At 37.7% G+C, this 14646-nt stretch overlaps 2 protein-coding genes across 2 annotated transcripts in view; both read left to right on the top strand.

Moving 5' to 3' along the window:
* Nucleotides 1-77: 77 nt before the first annotated feature.
* LOC102203164 (prostaglandin D2 receptor 2-like) lies at nt 78-5154 on the top strand. The gene is made up of 2 exons (XM_005737395.1): nt 78-214; nt 2862-5154. The coding sequence occupies exon 2, from the start codon at nt 2879-2881 to the stop codon at nt 4223-4225; it is 1347 nt and encodes a 448-aa protein (XP_005737452.1). The 5' UTR covers nt 78-214; nt 2862-2878; the 3' UTR covers nt 4226-5154.
* Nucleotides 5155-13062: 7908 nt separating this feature from the next.
* cabp2a (calcium binding protein 2a) overlaps nt 13063-14646 on the top strand; it is a 19799-nt gene continuing 18215 nt past the window's right edge. Inside the window, exons 1-2 of the mRNA XM_005737394.1 lie at nt 13063-13181; nt 13512-13694. Coding sequence (XP_005737451.1) covers nt 13122-13181; nt 13512-13694 — 243 coding nt within the window. The 5' untranslated portion in view covers nt 13063-13121. The remainder of the gene's footprint in view (nt 13182-13511; nt 13695-14646) is intronic.

The following is a 14646-nucleotide window of genomic DNA, read 5'->3' as shown; positions in this document are numbered from 1 at the left end:
TTTTTTCAGTGTATGGGGTGGAGCAAAGGGAGGTATGTCAGCATTCATTTCTGTGTGTCTGGGATTCAGTAGGTGTCTCTAGGACTGGAAAGTACTATAAACTGAGAGAACTGAAGTGCTGAGTAAGAAAAGTAGGCTCACAAGAAGTGCACAACAGAAATTTTTGAAAAGTTTCAACTTTCTATTTCTTCTGTGAATCTGACTGACTATACAGGTGAGTGTTTTCTACAATACTAAAGTTTAGTTATGAGTACAAGCTATGTATGCAGTCATCATGGTTTTGCTCTACTTCTTGCTGTTGGTGAGCAATAGTTATGTTTGGTTTTGAGCTTGTCACTGTCCCTTTATACAGTTAATTTTAGCAATGGACAGTAAATCTGATATATTGATTATTGCACATTTAGTTAGCAGGTTTTTGGGGTTTTTTTTTGTTTGTTTGTTTTTTAAAAGGCTACACTTCAATGTAATTTAATTCACTGAGACAAAGGTGTAACTCGGTTTTATGGCCAATGTAGAGGCTGTATATTATGTTGCTGTTGAATTGAATTGCTGTTACTTAATAAAATATGACCTGACTATATGGAGCACACATAAAGCATAAGAATCAATAGAATTCACATAAAAGTGTAATGTGTAGCAGCTGTCAAGTAGTAAAAATAGAAATAATTCCACACTGATAATATGCTTTGACATAATAGACTCAATGTTCATAAAAGCACAAATCTCTATTTTCATAATCACTACAGCTGGTGCGAAAGCAGGCAGAGTTGCCTGGTGAAATTGTTCTGTCTTGTATTAGATGGGCCTCTCATAATGTAGGTATTCAAAGACTGAGTTCACCCAAGTTCTCCAGAAAGATAAAAAAAGAAAATTAGTAGTCCAAGAAAGAAACATGCATTCACGTCAGCATTGTGTCTCGTTTTTATCAACTCATCCATCTGTATTCATGTGCAGACTTGGTGTTGTGTTTACCTCATCTACATCATGAGTGCAGGGATGTGACTAAGAATGTAACCATAGCTAAGGGAGAACAATGTTGCTTTGAATTTTATACGTAAATAGTCATATGTTTTTATTATAAAAATCTCAACCCATATTTCAGTGCCTGTAAAATGTCTGGAATCTTTTAGAAAATAAGGGAGAAATAGCAACAGTAGAGAACACTTAGAACAGGCAGAAACTTACAGTGTTACAGAAAAGTACAGTGATCCTGGTGTTAACGTGCCAGGTAACTGTCAATGGGTTTTGTGCCTGAGGTGCAGATCATGTCTTCAGTCATGACTTTAAATAGTTCCTAACCGTTCACACTTACAGGAGAGGCTTACAACCTTAAAGTCAAATCTCTGATGAGACAAGCATATAAGCCACAACTAATCTTTGTGAGGAGTGAAGTTATAACGAGTGTCTATTTCTCTAATTTGAACATCATATCTCATTCACGCACTGTGAATTATGCAGTCATGATCTAGCAACTTCATAATCATGTCCATTTTAAGAAATGACCCTTAAGTATGTTGATAGTAGTAATATCAGGAAATATAGAAAAAGTGATTATTTGATGTTTTCCCTTGTCTTTTACAGTTTTAAAATTACTTTTATAATGATTTATCATAACATTAACAACAATCACTTGAAACCTTAAAAATAGGTATTTTGAATTGTGCACACAGTATGGTAATGTTTTAAAACTGAAAAGTGCCCGTACATTTAAGTTTTGGCTACCCTTATGTCTTTAGAGCAAAGTGTATATTTCACTGGAGATATTATGGGCTGATAACGACAGGCATCCTCACAGATTGTTGGTATCTCTGTTGTCTCCTATGGATTGTCTTTAACTAAGCATGTGTTGTTGCCCAATAGATGGTATGTGGCTAGTCCACAAAAACAAGCTTTGACATGTTTCAAAGAGACTGTGTCGCTGTTTTTCTTATTTTTTTCTCACAGCAAACTTCCATGACAATTATGGTGAAAGGTAACTCTAGTCAGAAAACGATGCTTTAATTTGCAAAAATATTATTACCCAGTGATTTACTATTCATCAATAATCATATTAGTCATAATGCTGAAAGCAAAGTATGTAATTGCTCAATAAAAACAAAAAGACAAACAGGCAAGAAAAGTGGAATCAATGCACCTTAGGGTGTGGAAGGAGTGTCCGTGGTAACCACAATCACATAAAAGTTTCACAACATTATGTCAAGAGGATGCACCTCCCCAGCACATTTATCTGTTGTGCCAAATCAAAATCATGAGTATCAAAAGGGGAAAAGGAATCACTAATGCCAAACCACAGGGGCAGTTGACAAATCTCAGCTTATTTTTCGCCTTTCCAGCAAATATGCTAATTTTTTTTGCCTTCAACAGAGCTTGTATATATATATTTATTCAAGCTCTTGTGAATATATGTTGTTTTTAATTTACCTCAACTCGTTCAAAACAAACATTTAAAAGTGAAACCATAATTCAGTCCAGCAGGTGTCACTATAGCAAGTGCTGAGATCCAATACTTCTCTCTCAGAGACAGCAACTTGGATAGATACTCCATGTATGTCTGGCTATAACATACGTGGAGTATGCGGCAGCCGGGTGTTTAGCTATGAAACACTCCATGTTCCCAGTGCAAATTGCTGTTTTGTGCTTTGAAATGTGTTGTTTGAGTATCTCTTTGCTTGTTCAGCGTAAGCTTGCTCACAGGGGCATTTAAACACATAGATTACTTATTATATTCTCACAAAGATGGATATGAGATCAGGAAAGTAAAATACCTCCTGACCTTTTGTAAAACAAATGGTACCTGCGTTAAATCTGACTTTAACTGGTTATTCATAAGCTTCGTGTCTGTGTCTTGTTTCACTTTTCAGAAAAAATAATCTCAAACATGTCCAACAAGACAAATGTCTCAGAGGACCAGGTTTTCTGTCCCCAGCTTGAGATGATGAGGAGGCATGAACTTAATAACAACACACAGGTCAATCTGACTGTGGTTTGCATCCATGGACTGGTCTCTGGCCTGGGGATTTTGGAGAATGCCTTGATCATCTGGGTGGTGGGCTTCCGCCTAAGACAACGCACCGTGGCCTCCATCTGGGTGCTCAACCTGGCCCTGTCTGACTTCCTGGCTACCCTGACGCTTCCCCTGTTCACTTTATACCTAAACTCTGGTCACAGCTGGGAGCTCGGCAACCCACTTTGCAAAGTGCAGACATTCATCTTTTTCTTCAACATGTTCGTATCAGCCTTCCTTTTGGCAGCCATTTCGCTGGACCGCTTACTTCTGGTCACCAAGCCAGTGTGGAGCCAAAATCATCGATCAGTAGCAGGCGCGTGGAAAGTGTGCATATTGGGTTGGCTATGGGCAGCAGGTAATGCATTGCCATATTATGTTTTCCGCTCAGTAACTGAAACGAAGCATAAAAGAAAGTTGTGCTATCACAATTTTGCCATGTATTCCTCATATGCCACACCTGAGAGAGACTGTAACATGAGGCAGTGGACCACAGCTATCTCCAAGCTGCTGCTGGCATTCATATTGCCACTGGCAGTGATTGCAGGAAGCTACATCAAAATTGGTCTCAGTCTGAGGAGCAGGAACAGGAGGAGGAAGCAGAGTGCCACTAGACTAACTGATGATCTGATTACGTTAAACAGAAATCAACAATCAAGAACTACACATGGAAGAACTGCAGCCACAAATAAATTATCTCTCAAATTTCTAATCCCTGGTCCATCATTAACCACTAAAGAAGGCCCCTTGACTCCTACCACCCCTAATCTGACGAGTCAGAGCCAGCTATCCCAGAGTTTCACTAAAATGGTGACATCTGTGATTACAGCGTTTGCACTGTGCTGGGCTCCTTATCACATCTTCTGTATGATTGAAGTGGCAGCCCAATATAATATGGAATATCTCAAACTAGTGGAAGTAGGTCTACCTCTAGCTACAACACTGGCATTCTTAAATCCACTACTGAATCCTATTCTCTATGTCTTCAGTTGCCCACGTTTCTGTGTAAGAATACGGCAGAGTCTGGGAGCAGTGTTTGATGGACTGGTAGAAGAAAGAGGGGTGTTACTGATGACCCCAGGAAAGAGTTTAATAAGTCACATTAGGAGGAGGAGCAGTCGAGATGTTGGCCTAGGAATCCCAGCATCACCCTGTCAGTCATACAGTAGCCAGCCCATCGTCTCACCAGCTTTGCAGGACAATATAGTGGAGCATAGCTGAGACATCAATTGATTTTTGGCTTTGTGCCTCGGGAAGTGCATGAATTACATTTAATCAAGCACACGTGCCCTACAGGTACTGTAAGACATACACTATATTACCAAAATTCTACTATCCAAATTATTGACACACTCCTAAAACATGTGGAAGAGTTGAAGCTGTTATAGTTGCAAAGGGTGGTCCAACATCATCAACTTAAGTTTATGTGTTTGTGAAGGCAGACAATCAATACTTTTGGCCATATAGTTCAATTCAATTTAATCTATATAGCACCAAATCCCAATAACAGTTGTGTCAAGGCCCTCCCCATAATACAAAGAAAAGCCCAACAATCATATGACCCCCATGAGTAAGTGCTTTGGCGACTGTGAGAAGGAAAAACTTCCTTTTCATACAATTAAATAACAATGTGTAAATGTATGGTTTGTGTTGTGTTTGTGCAGCAAACTATAGTTATCCATATGGTACGGTGCTTTGTTCCTGACTGAAATCACTGCTCACACTGTTGCTGAAGTTTCAACACCTGAAACTAAACATTTCCATGTTAACATCATTGATTGTCCCACCAATCAGTGTTTTGATTTAGGGCTGTAAGAAGAGTAGTTCAAATGTGGGAAATGATACATCATCAACAACTATATAGTTTTGTTAGTAATCAGTGAAGTTACATTTCAAATGTTTTTATATGGCCTTTTAAAATTGTACTACATTGTCACTACTACCCCTGAATGGCGACCCTATAAAGATCAATACATCAGCTTGTGCATGTGACTGAAAACTGGAAAATGAAAAATTAAATGAAAATGAAAAATGAAAAATGAAAAATCCTTCTGATTTAGTGCAAGACCATGGCGATTTGTAGTTAGCTTTCCCGAGCTCTATCATGAGGTCGAAATTCAGTTTGTACCGTACAAAATATATTGTTCCATATCCTGTCTCATGTAAAAGTTACAAAATCTTAGCATTTATGCACAGCGTTTAACATTGTAAATGTGTCAGTGTTCGAATTTCAAGTATTTTTATACTTATCTTTTTATAGTGATGTATAGCTGTTTTAAATGTTTTAAATAAAAAGCTGTAATTGTTTGTATCACTTTGGTGGAACTTTGGTATTAAACTCATAAACATTTTTAAATGACTGGATGAATTTAGAGTGGAATTTCGCTTGTTTGTCTTTTCAGTCACTTTATTAACCTTTTTGTAAGAAGAAAAGATGCCATAGATAGATGGCCCCGTACTGCCAATTCATACTGTACAGCAGCAGTCCCCAACCTTTTTTGCGCCACGGACCGGTTTATGCCCGACAATATTTTCATGAACCAGCCTTTAAGGTGTCGCGGATAAATACAACAAAATAAAACTAGTACCGGTACCGAAAAAAAGAAAATTTATTCATAACACACGTGAAAAGACCAAGGAAAACCGAGTAAACGATAAAAACAATAACAAAATAACGCTGAAAACCGATAAAAACCCTGAAAACTATTGTACTAACTTCACACCTGAGCCTCAACTCTCGCGGCCCGGTACCAAACGACTCACGGACCGGTACCGGTCTGAGGCCCGGGGGTTGGGGACCGCTGCTGTATAGTTTTTAGACACCAGAGGGCAGGGTAGCACTGATTTTGAACAGGAGCCATGAAACCACAATGCAGGATTATGCTTTTCAGGTCCTGTCCTCCAGTAACACTTTAAATCTAAACTGCTGATTGCCCAACCACCTATCTGAGTGATTGGATTTGATCATATCTGATATCCATTTTGATTGACTATCTCATCACTGCAATAGCAATTGTTTGCTTTCATCACATTGAGCTGAACACAGACTAACGTATAATGTAGGCCACAGAAGGGTGGGATTACCATAGAGGTAGTTGTAATTTGAAGAGAATATTAGACAGTGGAGAGCCAGAATATAAAGACAGAGCAGGATTAAACAGGTCAGGCAAGCATAAAAAATTCCTCTTTCCCCTCAGATTTTCACTTTGAACAGATTATCATTCTTTCTCCACCTCTGCTTATGACTCACTTCTTTTTTCCCCTTCAGTAATCATCTGTTTCTGACTGCATGTTTGCATTGATTTCCAGCAATGATTTATTTTGCTTTGTAAACGATAGAGTAAAAGAAAATGATCACAGTAAATCAAAGACACAGAAAAAAGAAAAGAAATGCAAAAAAGGAAGACTCAGACAGGGATGGAAAGTGTTGCCTGAGCCTGGCATTTCGTTTATTAGTTTTACAATACACAGGGTTGCAGAACAGTCAAAGTAATTACTAGCATGAGGGGAAGTAGAGTTTCTTCTGTATTCTGTCTATTAAGTAATTTTTTATTATCATTTTTTTTGTTGCCCAATATTTACATTCTGCTTATTTGATAATACTTTGTATATTTGATTACTTTACATATTTTTTATTGTTAGCCAAATAGTGTGTTTTGGGTTTGTTTGGGTTTTTTTTCTTGGTAATTGTAAAAATCTGAGGAAAGCATGAATAACCCTGAGTTATTGATATTTTACAAAAACTGTATATCCTAGTATTTAATCCACTACTGTGCTAACAAATTAAATTTCATATTCTATCTAAGTGATTGAGTGTTGAGTGGAGAGAGGGGCTAATCTTTATAGTCTGAATATCTCTTTAAATTCTCAATAATTCTCAGTAATTGTCAAAACCGAGAGATGTGAATCTAAAGATGAAAGATATAGAAGTAATAAAGATTAAAGGGTACTGACAGTCAACAAGAGACAATGAAACAGCAGGCCAACAGTGAGAACACTCGCAGCATAATATGCAGCAAATGATATCATCGGAGAGATTATATAAAATCTAAAAAAAGAGAAAAGGATGAAAAAGAGTATGGTGAGGTTAAGTATTGCTTTAAAGTATGTAATGCACTGCTAGAGCTGACAGATGCTGCCTAGAGAATTAAGCAAAGCTGAGGTTTATCACAGTGAATTTCCCATGACCATCATGTACTTAAGTGTATGCCTATGTGCACATTGGGTGATAAAGGTACAAACTGTCATATTCATATGTCTATACTACAGTGCCTCAGCCTTGGGGATAAGGGGAAGAGCTCAGAGTGGAGCTAGTGGTCCTCTGCAGCCAAGACAGATTGGTGAGATAAAGCATTGCCCCTCAGTAATTCAAATCAGATGATTGGATGTATAACAAAGTGTTCTTCAAAGTATTTCTAAGCATTAGTGTAGAAATTTCCAATTTATATGGCTTTTTTGGTCGTTACAATGTGAGGAGTGTCTAGCTGCTACCAAGAACCTCAAATCAAACTGTTAAGAGCATTTTTCCTTTAAATGTTACACAGTTGTTGACAGAAAAAGTGTAAATTTGGTATAAGATACAAACCAACTAAATACTCTCAAATCCCAAGAACGTTAATATTTACAAACAAGATAACACAATACAAAAGAACAGGTGACATTATGATTTATACATGCTTACTGACAGTGGCGGTCCTAGCCTGTTTGGCGCCCCGGGCGAACACTCCCTATGGAGTGTTCACACAAACACACACATATGAAGAGAGAGAGAGAGTATGTATGCAAACGGCTACCAAACAGCCATCATAATTCCTCATACAATGAGAACAGGACAAATCAACAATTGACAATGACTAAATATTAAAATCTGTAACATAATGTATTGTTTGGAGTTTAGTCTGTCACTGTTACTATTTTTACCATTTCTTCTTGGACCAACCCACATAACCCACATAATTTCCTTAGGGATTAATAAAGTATTCTGATTCTGATTGTTTCAGGATGACCTCCAATGACACATCTACTTACCTGTATCTTTTGCTCGTTTCTCCTCCTCTTCTTTTCTCTTTTTTCTAAACTGAGGACCTGATGGCTCTGAACTTTTCTTGTCCATCTTCCATTGGATTTAATTTTGCACTCCAGTATGAACACCCATCCCTCAACCCCAGGATCACCACAACATAACCTAATAGACCTACACCTTAGTTCACAGATTCACTTTGTCTAGGGTGCATTTCTGAGATTTCACACAACCGAGGATTTAAATCATGAATACATAATGGGCTTGGATTTACAACATTATGAATGTTGTGTGTGAGCCTTTAAATCATCAAACTGTAAATTTTAAATTTCAAATTGTTATTGATCCCTTTACCCCGAGTCCTAAAGTGTATATTTATTTTCTTACTCTTCTTATATTTATTGTTTGTTTACTTGCACTGCTGTAACTGGAGCCTCGTCGTCTCTTCTCTCTATATACTGGACTGTATGTAGCGGAGATGACAATAACGTTTACTTTGACTTCAGCAGCGAGCAGGCGCACGGAGGGCTCTTCCGCTCATTTTTCACGTATAGAATTTCGAAAAAACATCAGTGCAAATTATAAGTCTGTATCATAATGTCCGCTGTTTTCGTGTTTGTTGGTTTGTTTGTTTTTTTGTTTTATTTTGCGAGTTGGTTATTAGATGCTGCTCAAGCCGGTCAGAGAATTCCCCACCTTCGCCCCCCTCCCCCCCTCCTCCCTGCGCCGCCAGCAGCAGGCTCACCTCGCAAACGAAGGGCGCCCTTACCCCCAGCAAATGGGCGATAGAAAACCGATCGGTGCATATGTCATTCCCAGTATGCGCTGACTGACGCCGATGCCCGTGATGTCGCCCCCCACCACGATGCCGCCCCGGGCAACCGCCCGTGTCGCCCGTATCTAAAACCGCTACTGCTTACACATTCCAAAAATACAAGTTATTTTATTAGGTATGTTGTATTCTTGTACAGCACTTTGGTCAACGCTCCTGTTGTAATTAAATGTGCTATATAAATAAATAAACTATAAACTAAAACTATAATAAAAGATCACATAAACTGGAGAAGTGGAAGTATTTTACTTACCCCTGCATAGAAGAATGAGTCATCTAGGGTTTTTGTATGGTTACGAAGAAACTCCTGACACAACGGCTGTTTGTTTGTGTCAGACTTCGACTGTGGTCGAGGACACTTCTAAAAGTTTGCACTCCTCCTCTTTTTTACTTGCCACTGCACAATATGTCTCAGTGCAAGATCAGGCGTGTGTGTGTTTGTCAATGCTTCAAAGACACAATTTCCTGTATTACATTAGCCTACATATAGTTGTAACTGAATTTCATTTACTTCTTTGAATTTTATTTTAAAGGAAGTACATTTTGTAATCTTCTTTCTTCATTTCTTCTTTGTCTTTAGGCAGAATTAAGGTCAAACATAGGTGAAAGTGTTAAAAGTTGATAACTGGTTCATTACTGCTGAACTGATCGATTCTGGCTCCATTCTGTTTTTTCTTGTATTCTGCTGGAATCAATGTGCATGATTCACAGTTTATACAGCTTCTCGATTCATTCTTTCTCTTAATCGAGCTGTTTTAGCAGCACCCCCTTTAAGCCTCTGTAACGCGTGGTTGAGCAGTGAAGGCAGAAATGAAGGACCTTTAAAAGAGTTCAGCAGTTCAAGCGTCTTTTTAACTCTCCCTTTCCCATTACAACAGTGGATTAGTGCAGCAGATTAACAGTGCAGGTCAATTTGGCCAAAACTAAGAAAATGACTTAAAGTAGATTGGAAAAAAAATGTAATTGGGAATCTCTAGCAATGAAGATGAAAGTCTCACAAATATATTAACTAAGAAAACAGATTTGTATCATGCATCAATTCAGTTGTGCCTTTGGCAGTACAGTCGCTGTGGCTTGCTTAAAACAGTTTCCTGAAATAAATGGATTCTTAAGAAAAGATGTCGATAGGAAGGAGATCCTCCCATAGGAAGAAATAACTTTTTTTTTCCACTATCCCAAGTGAATTATGTAACTAATCGAAAACCTGATTTCAAATATTTTGAAAACTCCCCGTCCTTCATGTCAATTTTGGCTGATTACACAGGAATCCATGGGTGACCAGAAAAGGAATTCAAAATGTTGCACAATGGTTTAGTTGTTCATGAGTCAAACCAAAGGAAGTCAGCAAAAGTAGTTATTTAGAGTGGCGTGGAGCCTGAGCTTATGGCTTACAGGGATAACACATATTTATGACAACTTCATTATTGCAAACTCTCATGTTTAGCATGAGAATTCAGCAGTGAAACAGTAAATGCCACTAAACAAAAACACAAGGAAGGAATTACATGAAGACATAATTTGCGGTGCATTCAGAAATATCCAGAAAGCACACATCAAAGTCACAAATATCTTATTTCTTTGTTCCCCAGTGCTCAGGACTTTCTATTTTATAGATATTTTAACAATACCACTACTTAAAATTTTAAAGACCCAGGTACATCAAAGTGCTTCACAGATGAGCTACATTTGCAGGGTTACAATAATAAAGGAGCAAAGAAAATACAGTTATCATTACAGATGGTGGCGTGTCACAAGCGCAAACCGGGGAAAAGTTAAAATCTAATTTGTTTAGAAGGCTGGAAATGGATTCTGGGATATTGCATTTCATCATTTCGAGCTGATTGAAGACCAAAACAGCCAATCAGATTTTTTTGCATCCAAGTCTGGGATTGGTTGGTTTTGTTTCACAATTATAACGGTGTACAGAAAGAGTTGAATGCGCACGGGCAGAAATGTTGAGAGCGCAAGCAACACGTTGCAAGCAAGCGCAAATGTAAAAACTGAGCGAGAGGGGCTGCTATTGTGTGTGTGTATGGATAATAGCAAACACTGAAATACATCTTTTGCACGCAGCAATGAATTTTGTTCACTCAAATTTAGCTTTTCTTCGCTCAAAATAAATTTCTCCTGAAAATACAACACTTGCACCTGCAGATTTTTTTTTTTACGTGCACTCAGAATAGTGGCACAAAAATAACGCCATAGAATTTAAGCGTGCACATGACTCATAATAATAATAATGGGTTGCATTTATATAGTGCTTTTTTGGGACTGCTTTACCACTATTCATTCACTCTCACATTCATACACTGGTGAAGGCAAGCTACAGTTGTAGCCACAGCTGCCCTGGGGCAGACTGACTCAACAGTTAAGTTATCAGTTTGCAATTCTCCCAGGCACAGAGACAAGAGGAGTTAGGCTACACGGTAAATCACAAACTTAATTAAAAATGCCCCACAAGTAGCAACATGAAACTAATTTTTGTTTCACTTTTTCTACATATGTGAAGCCCAATTCCAGTTTGATTAATGTGAGCAAAAGGGCCACATGCTTTGGTATATGTCTAACAGCATTATGGTTACAGATATTTTTATAAACTATTACATTTAGTCTGTTTAATCCATGTGCAGTTATTTTGATAGTACCAAAAACGTTCAGCCAAATGGAGCATATGCCACACAACTAACATAACTTTATTTTACCAATTTCAGTGTAAGTTCTCTCCCATTGTGTCCATCATTGTTAATATGTGTTTTGCAAATGTTTCGTCCTTGTTCCATTTCAAAAACAACACCAAATATTGAAACAGATGAATGGAATTCAGCCTCAATGAACATTTTCCAACTGTTTCTAAAAATGTCTTCTGTGAAAACAACTTTATAATTTAAACCACATAATGGTTTAAATGATAAATTACTGTAATTATGCAGAATGAAACATGTTGATAGTAGTTTGGCTTGGACGGAGACGGAAGTAGAGTGTTCTTCATAGATCCTTACAGTAACTGTGCTTCATCTTAATTTCTTCTAACCGCACCAGTTGGATTTTTCTCCTTTTATACTTTCCCACCCCGCTTTGTCATCTTTTTGGCTTCTCTTATGGGAAAACTGTAATTGCAGTTTCTAAATCATTTACTATTACCATTCCTGCCCCAGTAAGCTTTTTTATACACCCAGTAAGTGAAACATGGAAACATTGTTTACAGAGATGTATTGCAGCATTAATCTGATAAACGTCTTAACCTTTTTAAAATAAGACAGACAGACAGACAGACAGACAGACAGATAGATAGATCCGCCTACTGTAAATCTATACTGTACAGAGATATAGATGGGTTGCAGGATATGAAAGAAAACAACCTTCTTCTTTTTTAATCAGCAATTTTCTTGTCTACGTGTTGGGTCTTTTTCTGTTGATCCCTCCTCTGTTTTTCTTTGAAATCCTTTTGGATTCTCTTGTGGGATCATGTCGTTTTCTTTCCCTGAAACCATTCCTGCCCCACCTATTTTAGGAATGGTTCAGTTCTAAGGGAGTCCTTCCCTCTAGATCTATGTCTGCATCTTCACATTTTGGTCTCAGAGCCAAAATTTTAAGAGACTTCTTACTATCATTCTGTACACTGTTTTGTGAGATACATTTCTATATTGGGAATATAGTAAACAATGGGAAGCAGTATTAGGTCCAGAGGATTGAGGACAAGCCTACATCAACATCGGAAGAGACGAGATCAGAGTGAGAGTGAGGAAATAAATACGGGATTACTGGAGATGTCACAAACACGGACAGGAAATGGTGTCAGGCTCAAAAAAGATCTATGTTAACCACTGTCATTGACACACTTATAAACATCTCAATATTTTGATATCTGCTTGTTAATTGGTCAGTTTCTACATAAACTGGAAAAAGACATTTAAAAATATATTTATTTACATTTTGGGAAGACTTCTGCTTATAATAATCTGTGCCTTGATGGGCTTTTCTGGAGAATTTAGCACATGTGTGACACAGAAGTATTTACAGGGGAACAACTACGAGCAAAGGATAGTAGAAACACACAGATTGAAAAGTGAGTGAGGGATGTAGATACTGTACAGGAGGAGTGAAAGATAGAGAGAGTAAAACTGAGGGATGAGAGAAGGAGGAGCGATAGCAGTAGGAGATATGCCTCAGATTATCAACCGGTGTCAGATGCTCTGGGGACAGATAAAGAGGAGGAGCGTGACACAGAGAGAAAGAGGACGTCTCTTTGAAGCAGGACTGTAAAAATGACTGATGTGAAAAATTCATCATCTGTGGAGTTGCCAGAGGGGAAGTTAATGAAGAAGGTCAGTGCATGTAGATGCAAAAATATGCAAACTCCTGTCAATGATGCTCTTAAACATCCCACATGGTTTAACTTCTGAGGTCTGGCTGGTACTAATTTATTTTTTAAGTTAATGCCACAATGCTTAACGCTCATAATGTTACAAACCAAATGGAGTTTTATGCACTTAAACACAACATTATCACAGAAGACGCTTATATTTGTCAGAAACTAAACCATCAATGATCAACAGCTACATTTTTATTAATTTTGTGAGAGCCAACCTTTCTGAGTTGGTACATCATAAACTGTGTATTGAACGCTTATGATTTGTTTGTGCTCTCTTCTCCAGGGTTCAATCAAGAAGAAAATTGAATCATTCAGGAGATGGAGTTCAGCTAGCATCAAGAGACCACCAAAGCCCAAGGCCAAGACTTTGAGTCTGTCCTCCCCAGTGGGAGACCCAGATGACATCTGGCTGGAAGAAGGTGACAAGAGGAAGCTACGCCCTATTGTAGACTCTGTCTTTGGACAGGTAGGTGACTGAACTGGGAACTATGTAAAGCCAAGATATATAATTAGACTGTCATTTTGAAGGGTTCTTTTTTTTTTAAGGGTGTGTCTTTCCTTATAAGGCATGGGATGTTACAATATCATATTGCTATATGTATAAATCATATATAGTAGCACCCTTTTTGAAAAATGGCTCACAAATATAGTGTTAAAACATTATATATCCATATCCCTTTAACTATTTAGATTACGTTTAGATCTGTTGTGCAGTAGCGTGAGGTGTTTGTTTGCAGTAGTGAAAATTGTGCGCATAACATTTTTGCAACAGAGTATATTTTGACTGGTGACACATTAGTAAGAACCAGCCTGTATTATTAAAGAAGGATTATTTAAATTTAGATCAGCAGAACACTTGGAGGAAACACACATTCCTTGAGGATTGGAAGGGTAATAAACCTGCCAGGGCAAGCTTTAATTCAGACATAGTGTGAAACAGATGAAAAAGATAAAAATGTACCTAAAAAGTGTGTATTTGTTAGTGGCAGCCTTGTGAACTTGTTTTGCAGTCTTTAATAAGTAGTCAGCGTAGTTAGTAGTCTGTCCCATAGTAAAAAGTTCTGTGTGTATAAGCCAAGACTTCAGTTTCATGTATAATTTCTTGCCATGTACTTTTTTCTGTTCTCACTGGTTTGATCCAGATATTTTTGGTGTATTTTAATGTGTTGCAATAGCAAATCTTCCACATTGTTTTTGGCAGTTATGGCTTCCAGTTTCATCCACTTCCTGTTTATGTTTGTGGTGTTACTGAAGAAAAGACGAAAGCTTGTTATTTATATTCTCATATATATAAAATATTTCTTTTGCCTGTGTAGCTTCTTTTAGACACCAAAACTATTTGGCAGAAACAGCTGGAACCAGTGCATATGGAGCCAGTTTTCCCATCCTTAATAATAATAATAATAATAATAATAATA

Source organism: Pundamilia nyererei, unplaced genomic scaffold (assembly GCF_000239375.1).
Source record: "Pundamilia nyererei isolate P.nyererei 1_Seehausen unplaced genomic scaffold, PunNye1.0 scaffold00075, whole genome shotgun sequence".
Classification (NCBI taxonomy): Eukaryota; Metazoa; Chordata; class Actinopteri; order Cichliformes; family Cichlidae; genus Pundamilia; species Pundamilia nyererei.
The sequence above is the reverse complement of the archived record's forward strand: the minus strand, read 5'-3'. Positions and strand labels throughout refer to the sequence as shown.

What these genes read in the sequence shown, in the direction of transcription:
- LOC102203164 (XM_005737395.1), top strand. Translation starts at nt 2,879, where the DNA reads ATGTCCAACAAGACAAATGTCTCAGAGGACCAGGTTTTCTGTCCCCAG.